Here is a 10,289-nt window from a genome sequence, read left to right as displayed (position 1 = left end):
GCTAGAATATTTATTGTATATTATATATTTATTATATATTATATATTTATTATATTATATTTATATTCATTGTATATTTATTTTATATTTATTATATATTTATTGTATATTTCAAACAATTTTTATAATACTGTCGCAGGCGCGATCGTGTATTTTCTTTCGCGCAAAGGAATGCTTGATCCGCTCAGCGCTGAGCGAGGAGCCTGTGTGACGTGAATCCGCAGATTCACTGAAGGACTTGCAGGAGCACAAAAAATGTTGAATATTGCTTCAGTGTTTTAAATAAACAACCCTTTAATGTTTTATACTACTTTTAACAGATGGTGATTGTCCGGCACGAGAGCTGCAGTAAGATCCGATTGCGAATTGAGATAATCACAATTAGCGGACTGGGATCTTACTTTTAAACTGAAGTGACCGCGTCGTGAACGCCTAAATCGATTGCTTGGCGAGCGATAGCAGGCGCAAGACTGACTTGAATATACGACCGACAGTACGAAGTTTATAGACGCACAATAAATGAAATGATCTGATTGGCTCGTCGAAATCACGAGATTTCGGAAAAAGCGAATTACGGAATGTAAGGCCGTCGTTGAACGCGAGCGAGACTAACAAAAAATGTAAATAGAGCGGCGCGCGGTGATCGCGTGAGGAACGGAAAATTTTCACATTCTTTACTTTATTAAAATAGAATAGAATCTCGAACATACCGCCTGCCTTGAAATATATTTCAAAATAATCTTCTAAACACTAGCACTAGAACAAAAGAAAATTAACCGCCGCCTGCCATGACTTAATGATTTGGTAACGGAATTGAAAGAGACTGAACTAACTAAATTAAAACTAGCTTAAATCGAACGCAAACTTAAATCTAAGAGATAAGAACAAAATTGCGCATACATGAATACATTATTCGGCGGTCGCTTGACTTTGAACAGGTAAGAGACACAATTTTCCCATCGGACGCTTATACTTAGAGGTGGCGGTCTTCACGGTGACGACTCGAGTCAGACCATCGGCGCCGGGGTGAAGCTGCGTGACACGTCCGAGCTCCCATTTGCAGGGAGGTATATTCGCGTTTCGTAGTAAAACGAGTTGTCCTACTTTGATTGAAGGTTGAAGCTTTCGCCATTTACTTCGCTGTTGCAATGTATTCACATAATCATTGGCCCACAGTTTCCAGAAACGCTCGATTAGGTGGCGAATGAGTTGCCAACGAGACAATCGATTTTCCTCTAAATGAAGTAGAGATGGTTCAGGAGGGGTGGTGAGAGCTGAGCCAATCAAAAAATGACCCGGAGTCAGACTTTCATAGTCATCAAACGAATCTGATAATGGAGCAATCGGACGCGAATTCAGGCATGCCTCAACTTTACACAGAAGAGTGGTGAACTCTTCAAAGGAAAGTGTATTGTCACCTAAAACGCGACGCAGGTGATATTTCATACTGCGAACTCCAGCCTCCCACATTCCTCCGAAATGCGGCGCAGATGGTGGAATAAATTGCCACGATACCTTATCATAGGCGGTTTATTTAAAAATTCTGAATCGCGGATTGCAGCTTGATAGGCGAGAGTTAACTCTTTTTCAGCGCCAACGAAAGTGGTTCCGTTATCAGAATACATTATTTGCGGAAGACCTCGACGTGAACAAAACCGTAGATAAGCATTGAGAAATGATTGAGTAGAATAATCTCCGACGAGCTCTAAATGAATAGCTCGTGTAGCCAAGCAAATGAATAATGCAATGTAGGCTTTTCGTGATGTGATTCCTCGGCCTGCAGATGCTCGGACCTTAACAGGCTCGGCATAATCAAGGCCGCAGTGAGAAAAGCTCCGAGGGGGAGGAGAAACTCGTATTGACGGGAGATCTCCCATTAATTGCACTGGGATTGCAGCGCGCTCTCGAACACAAACTATACACTTGTGTACAACGGCTTTGACGAGGCTCCGCGCTCGAATTATCCAAAACTCTTGGCGGAGTATGTTTAGGGTGAGTTGGGGCCCTCCGTGTAAGCCTCGAATATGTGCTTGTAAAACTATGAGTTGTACTAATGAATGCGATGTCAAAAGGATCGGGTGTCTCACACGATATGGCGGATATAGGAGCGTGACGTAAGCGGCCCCCCACACGCAAGATGCCATCATGGTCTAAAAAAGGCCGAAGAGCGATAATTGAACTTTTTGAGGATACATTTTGGTTATTGATTAACATGCGGATTTCGTCGGAGAAGAGTTCGAACTGGATCCTTTTGATCCAAAATGTCTTTGCAGTGCAGCATTGGAATGAAGACAGAGCTTTCGTTTGAGATGCAATAGAGTTCGATTCAAATTGGAGACGTCGACAGGAGTGAATAAATTTGAAAAGATACGCTGTAATGCGAATCAGTTTTGGCCAGGATGAGTATCTCGATGCCAAATCCCATTGAACTAATGGCGCCGAGATCTGCAAAGAGACAATTTTCTCTTCCGAATGAGAGTCGATATGAGATAGAGAAGCTGGTTCTTGAGGCCAGTTTTCTCTTGAAGATTGGAGCCACTGTGGCCCTTGCCACCAAAGGGCGTGATTGAGAATTTCGTCTCCGAACAATCCTCGGGACGCGCAGTCAGCAGGGTTGTCTTCAGTAGGCACATGACGCCATTCGGCAACAAAGGTTTTCCATCGAGATGAATGAGAACGCAACCAAGTGAGCACGATTGTAGAGTCAGTCCAACATATGCATGGAACGGTCTTAATTGCGAGTGAATTTCGAAGAAAATTCACAAAACGGACAAGAAGGAATGCCGCGGACAATTCGAGACGAGGAATGGTCAGCGGAGCAATCGGAGCTACCTTGGATTTGCCAGCAAGCAATGAGACAACAACGTCGCCAGAAGCAGAAACGACCTTTAAATATACTGACGCGGCATACGCGAGCGTTGATGCATCGGCAAAGCCATGGAGCTCGATATGCAACCTATCCTTTTGAAGCCCGGTCCATCGCGCAATCTGTAGATCATTCAAATGAGAGAGTTTAGAGTAGATGACGCTCCATTTATTTAGTAGAGGCTCGGGAATGACGTCATCCCATGAAATTTGAAGCCGCCAAAGTTGTTGCATATAGACTTTCGCCGAAACGGTGACGGGGGTAAGCCATCCTAATGGATCGTACAATTTCGCGATTGTTGATAGGATCGAACGTTTGCTTCGCGGAATAGAATGAACTAGGGATACCTTAAACTGGAATACATCGCGCGCGGGATTCCAAACGATTCCGAGAACATTCATCCTGTCGTCGGTTGAAATTTGTTTGTCACATGCAAGGCCATGATTCGACGGATCGATATCTGCCAGCAAAATCGGTGAGTTGCTAGCCTATTTGCGTACTTCGAATTTTCCACACCGTAAAAGCGCGACAAGTTGATCTCGAGATTCTCGCAAAACGGTTACATTATCTCCGCCGAATAGGACGTCGTCAACGTAAGTTTGATCGCGTAGAATCGGAATAGCGAGTGGAAATCGATGCCTGTCGTCATGGATTAAACATTTGAGAACGCGAAGCGCTAGAAACGGGGCGCATTTCATACCGTACGTGACGGTGAGTAGTTGATAATCGATGGGCTCGTCGGATTCACCCTTCCAAAGAATGCGTTGATAATTAATATCTTGCTGATCGACCAATATCTGCCTATACATTTTTGCTATATCGGCAGTATAGACAAATTTGAAATGACGCCATTGCAATAGAATAGCGGGCAAATCCGTTTGCAGTTTCGGACCGGCTAGCAAATGGTCGTTTAACGACGAACCGTTCGATGTAACGCTCGACGCATTGAATACGACGTGTAAGTGCGTCGTGGCATTCTCCTCACGAATCACCGGATGGTGCGGAATATAAACGCGTTGACTCAGCGATTCAGATGTTGGCGCGGGACTCATGTGTTCGAGCAACTCATATTCGCGCATAAATTCGCAATATTCATTTTGCAGCTGCGGTTGCACGCAAAATCGACGTAATAATGAATTGTATAACCGTTCGACTGAGACTCGCGACCGGCCGATATCAAGAGGAGGATCTTGTTTAAAAGGCAGTCTTACGATATATCTGCCATCAGTTTGACGTGAATGCGTAGCACTGAAATGTGCCTCGCACTGCTCTTCCGACGGAGTGAGAGATCGAGAATGAGGGAGTTCCTCGATCTCCCAAAATCTATGAATTTCTTCTGCGAGGGCGTTCAAGGGCGTGCAATGATGCACTGTGAGATTGGCAGAATGTCGCTCGGCTGGTGAGGCATCGGAGGTTGAGTGAGACAGACGGTCATTAAACGCAAGAGGGCCTGATATTATCCATCCGAGGACGGAATTCTGCGCTATTGGCTGTCAGATTTTTCCTTTTCGAACGCCATCTAAAATTAAATTGCTGTAAAGATCAGCTCCGATAATGAGATGAATTGGTTCGCAACTGGTCGGATCGGCATCCGCCCACTTTAAATCAGAGAGATGCGTAAGACACGAAAGATTTGATACGCATTTCTGAGCGTATGACGTTAAAGAATTGAGAATGAGCGCGGTCGTTGAAAGCGAAGGGATGTCGGAGGCGCGAGGAGAAATGATAATTGTTGCGGCATGCCGAACCGTGCCGACGTGAATACCACCGACGGCTGAAATTGAAATCGGCATTCGAATTCGTTTTGCATGAAGCAATTGAGCTAGATTTTCCGACATGAAAGTGGCCTCAGAGCCCTGATCGAGCAAAGCTCTCACCGTGACAGCGCGACCGGAGGTGACCTTGACTTTCACCCAGGCGGTTGCTAAAATAACTTGCGAACCCCCGCTCGATTCAGCGCGTGCGAATAGCGAATTTACTTTAACCTTTGATATTGCGGATTGAACCGGCTGCGCAGATTTCGGTGTGACAGTCAACAGGCCGGCGTTCGTGTCCGAATCGAAGTGCAACATTGTGTGGTATTTTTTATCGCACGACCGACAAGTGTACCTGCTCGGACATTCCTGAGCAGAATGGCGACTGCTTAGGCAATTAAAACATCGCTTGAAACGTTTTACAAGTTCACGACGCTGACTCGGATTCTTAGAATTGAAATCTGGACACGAAGTTAAATAATGACGGGACTTGCACAACGGACAAGCCGACGGTATGCCGGCGGACGCTGTCGCTAAGCGAACGCGCGATGAATTCGCAGATTTTGCCGCGGACTTCGCGATAAAGTTCGGTGAACATTCTTCTAACGCGCGAATGCGGTTTGAAAGAAATTTATTAAGATCCTCGTACGTTGGTGGCGAGTCGACATTACTAGTGTGGAGATTCCACGCTTTACGGGTGGCAGCGTCTAATTTTTGTAATGTAAGGTGAACTAGCATGTCATTCCAAAGATTTTCCGGAGTTCGATCTAAATTTTGTAATGACGCGATGGAAATGTTAATCTTATCGCATAAGATCTGTAATTCGGATGCAGCTTCGCGATTCACAGTCGACAGGCCAAGCAACGTAGAAAGATGAGACGCGAGGAGTCGTCGTTTATTTTCAAACCGGGCCGCCAATGCTGTCCATGCAACCTTAAAGTTAGCGGCAGTAATCGCAATGTTCCCGATACTTTCAAGTGCTCGACCTTTTAGCGATGATGCGAGAAAATGCATACGCGCGAAATCATTAAGGTCTTTGTTTTTAATAATGAGCGCGGTGAATCGATCGCGAAATGTTTCCCATTCCGTCGAACGGCGGCAAACTAATAGGCGGAAGGTGTGAGAGTGAGAGAGCGGTCGCGTCAACACTCGAAGTTCCGCTCTCTATCGATTGATTATGACTCACGGCCGGCTCGAATTCCTCCAGGCAGTCCATCATGTAACGCGAGCGCATTGTTGTAAATTTCCTCGGTTTTGTCGTACTGAGCCTTGCTGAAATATTCCATCGTCAGCTTGACAGCATCCGCAATCGTCTGTATTAGCTCGATGTGGCCTCCCTGGTAATGACCCCAGAGCTCCTTGAGAGTGGAAACTCTCGAACGCACTTTTGCTGCAGTCAAATTGTTCTTGCCAATTTTCTTCAAATTGTCAAGCGCCCGCTCAATAGAGTGTTGCATCACCAATTGTGTAGCTAGTTTCTCTGAAATTGTGCGCACTAAGTATCACTCAGTTTCTGGATTAACTTATCTGTTCTTCACACACACTCACCATCCGGCTCGAAGGACCAATTTTATGTCGCAGACGCGATCGTGTATTTTCTTTCACGCAAAGGAATGCTTGATCCGCTCAGCGCTGAGCGAGGAGCCTGTGTAACGTGAATCCGCAGATTCACTGAAGGACTTGCAGGAGTACAAAAAATGTTGAATATTGCTTCAGTGTTTTAAATAAACAACCCTTTAATGTTTTATACCACTTTTAACAGATGGTGATTGTCCGGCACGAGAGCTGCAGTAAGATCCGATTGCGAATTGAGATAATCACAATTAGCGGACTGGGATCTTACTTTTAAACTGAGGTGACCGCGTCGTGAACGCCTAAATCGATTGCTTGGCGAGCGATAGCAGGCGCAAGACTGACTTGAATATACGACCGACAGTACGAAGTTTATAGACGCACAATAAATGAAATGATCTGATTGACTCGTCGAAATCACGAGATTTCGGAAAAAGCGAATTACGGAATGTAAGGCCGTCGTTGAACGCGAGCGAGACTAACAAAAAATGTAAATAGAGCGGCGCGCGGTGATCGCGTGAGGAACGGGGAATTTTCACATTCTTTATTTTATTAAAATAGAATAGAATCTCGAACAAATACATTATTTTTATGTATCCAAGAGTTGTGTGCTTTATCCAGTCCCAACCATTTCACATAAACATCATCGCCTTTCTCCCGCAAAACCACGAGATATACATCGGGATTTGCAACATGATGTAACTCGTACTCGTAGAATCCTCCGGCGACGGAATTTCCGCGCGAATCTTTGAGTAGATACATTACGGGATTAGTTTTCTGCACTTTGATAATTTTAAATATTTCGGTAGTCCAATTTGGCGTAAAACCTTTTTCGAAGATGGTCTTGAATTTACTCACGGGTACCTGACAGCCTACTTTGAATCTTGCCGGAGCAGCAATTTTTACGTTACTGTATACCGTATTTAAAAGTTTTTCGGCGATCGCAGGCGTAACATCGATAGGTTTCATATCGATAGTGCGATGTTTTCGCGCATTGTACTCTGCAACGAGTCGGGACAGCGCGTCGATCCACTTGTAATTGCCATTAAGTGTAAACATTTTTCACATATTGTTCTTTAAAGTACGATTAAATCGTTCCACGACCGAGGCTTTCATAACTGAATACATCGAGTAATGATTGATGTTGTGCTTTTTTATGAGTTTCTGCACATTCGCATTGTAAAATTCTTTTCCTCTATCGGTTTGAAAATTTTTCGGGCATCTTCCAACGTCTCGAATTATCTTTGCAATCGTTTCGGACATTTCGTTTCCACTCTTACTCTTGAGCGGCACGGCCCATGCATACTTGTTCAACACATCGATAACGGTGAGTATGTAATTGTATCCTTTGTTGACTCTTGCATAAGGACGCATCTCGACCACGTCAGCTTGCCATAGGTCGTCGTATCCACGTATTATGACGCGTCTACGCGGAAAATTTCTTCTCGCTGGAGCGTGCAATTCCTCCACGAGTAGCTGCTTTTCAGAGGTGTTTAATCGAGGCATATTTGTAATAATGTGATATAATTTCACGTACAGTTCTGTACGTATGTTTTGATGTAGTCTGCGTTACAACCATTTTATCCAGCGTTAATAATAGCGCCTGCATATTCCTTTCAAGCCTCATTATTTTTTTCTCAATTTCTTTCTGTTGATCTCTCAAAAGCTTGACACTCGCTTCGACATATCATTTGGCTGCATCATTATCATCTTCCGGTTGCGGTACACGTCGTATCTTGCGCGACCTTGCGTCATAGCCGGAGGCTGTTAGACACAGAGTGTTATCGCAACGTAATTTCTTAGTAATCCATTCCATTGATAATATGAATTATTATTCGACGTTCCAAGTGATAATCCAAATTTATTAATCGACATTTCGATACCACTAATATTGACAGACTGACTCGTATCGTGGATGTATAGCTTATTTTATAATAATACCAGCTTCGTAAAGTTCCTCGATAATCGATAATATTTCATTGCCGTGGGCGTTGTTGCTGGCTTGACGTGAAGCTTCGAGCAATCGCAGACGATCTACCAACTCGTTGGGATCATTCCAATGCACGTAATCAATCTTATTATTGTTTAAGGTCATAGCATGCGGTATACCTTTTCTAGATTTTTTATCAGAGAATAATGGTGCGATTATATATTTATATTTGTGTCCCTTGTTACCTAATACTGGATGATTCACATTACCATTTCGTCTGTGCGCATTTGTTCTTATTAATATACTTTTGTAGTTCTGCAAATCATTCGCAGTATATATTTCATCGTCGGGAATTCTCTTGAAAACCAACTCGTAAAGACCTGCTGTTCCAACGTATTTTGAACCATCGATAATTATATTATCATTTTTATCCACATCGAAATTTTTATTACCGAGCATCATTCCTTTATCGATAAATTTAACACCGTATACGTAATCCATCTTGGAATTCTTATCTTGACTCAATACAGCTGCCACATATTTTTGAGCAAGTGGACCCATGTGATTTCGCAATGAATTTTGACCATCAGATGTTTGTAATGAATGTTGAATTGATGTCACAAGCGATTCAGGTGAAGTCTCGAAAATTTCCTCGATAGACGTCTTATCATGCAATAATTGCCTTGGCTGTACATCTTGTATCGGAGTAGAAGTAGTTGCATCCAATAATTCTTGCATTCGCCTGCTTTTTATTGGCTTTGGAGTAGAAGTTATACCGCTCAATGATATATTTGATCGCTTTGTTTTAAACTCTTTTTTCTCTCCGAGTATACTCGATGGTTCAATCTTTTCTTCACCAGACTCAACACCGACTGTATTTTCAACAAGCTGTTTCAGAGGTTCGGAGATTGGTTTAAAATGCCTCTCCAATCGTCCTTCTCCATTTTACCAGTTTTCAAGAAACGATATTTTTTACGGATTGAATCGCTCGTTTTCGCAATCTCTCTCACAATCTTTTCACGATCGTTATTCATCATGTTGCAATTTAGACGTTGCTCGATCAATGTGTCGAAAGCGACTAATTGCTTTGCGGTATTGCAAATTCATTAAATCCTTTTCTATATCGTCCATTAGTCAGCGGACTGTCCTTGTCAATCGCCGCGAATCCATATTTATGTTGCCAACATTTCTGGCAAAAAGCGCGAAAATTATCGTAAGACATATCTGTATTTACGTGATCGTTGTACACATGTTTCAAGTTTGTCCCATCTTGTTTAAATAAAATTAATAAGTTTGCATTGTCACGTATAAGATGCTTGGGTATCTTGGGATACGTTTGACAAAGATAGAAACAGTCGACGCTCGAGTGTCGTCCCATTGCAAAGTACTCTCTTATCGTATCTTGCTTGTCGCATGCCACGTCATCAAAGATAAAAATGGAATTCGGAAGCGCCTCACTCGGTGGAAGGACATCGCTATTATTAGAGAATGTAAAATAACCAATTTCTTCTATCGCTGATAGCAAATTTTCCAAATATTGATATTTCGGTTGTTGAAGCGATTTCGAGTAAACGTACATATTCTCGAAGCAAACACCATACGGGCTTTCTATCAAACTAATCTGTTAACTAAAAGTGTTAGTTTTACCACAATTTGAAGGACCGCAGATGACACCGCGTATAGTATTTGGTAGCATGTTTCCATGTCTGCGTATTTCTTTATCCAACATTAACCGTGTTTTATCGTCGAAATTTGTAATTTTGATTATCGTCGATTGCTGAACGAACCGCATGTTTTCTCTCGAATGAATGAATGAGTCATGGAGAGCCTATTTATAGCTGCGCGGAACCATGAATCGCTCAGTATCGAAAAAATGTTTGTCATGCTAACAAGTGCTTCCGATATTCACGGTTTAAGCACCGAACAGCTGCAATTTGTGCCAAAAGCAGTCTTATTGCGATGTGAAAATCACATCCACTACGTGTGGGACAAGCTTTCGGAACACATAAAGGCGGATCCAGAAATTCAGACCTGTCGCCGCTGTTTCAAACATTACAATCGACCGTGGCAGCAAACGCACATCGACGGTCCAGCGCCGATGATAAAGGATTGCAGCGAATGTCAACGAAAATAGGTAGTGGTCTCTTTAATCGCGCGATAAACGCAC

The 10,289-nt window shown here is 43.1% G+C and overlaps 2 protein-coding genes across 2 annotated transcripts; both read right to left on the bottom strand.

The window, feature by feature from the left end:
• Positions 1–909: 909 nt before the first annotated feature.
• Positions 910–1,470, bottom strand: LOC145932798 (uncharacterized). The gene has a single exon (XM_083032041.1). It carries the CDS (start codon positions 1,468–1,470, stop codon positions 910–912), a length of 561 nt encoding a protein of 186 aa, XP_082888167.1.
• Positions 1,471–3,354: 1,884 nt separating this feature from the next.
• LOC145932797 (uncharacterized) lies at positions 3,355–6,077 on the bottom strand. Its single transcript, XM_083032040.1, has 4 exons — positions 5,807–6,077; positions 4,632–5,387; positions 4,078–4,262; positions 3,355–3,969 (listed from the first exon to the last, which is right to left on the bottom strand). The coding sequence occupies exons 1-4, from the start codon at positions 6,075–6,077 to the stop codon at positions 3,355–3,357; spliced, it is 1,827 nt and encodes a 608-aa protein (XP_082888166.1).
• Positions 6,078–10,289: the final 4,212 nt, after the last annotated feature.

The sequence above is a fragment of the Prenolepis imparis genome, unplaced genomic scaffold (genome assembly GCF_030444845.1).
Source record: "Prenolepis imparis isolate NDT839.2.m4 unplaced genomic scaffold, iyPreImpa1.0 SCAF_2, whole genome shotgun sequence".
Classification (NCBI taxonomy): Eukaryota; Metazoa; Arthropoda; class Insecta; order Hymenoptera; family Formicidae; genus Prenolepis; species Prenolepis imparis.
Note: the sequence above shows the minus strand (reverse complement) of the source record. Positions and strands in the feature narration are given on the sequence as shown.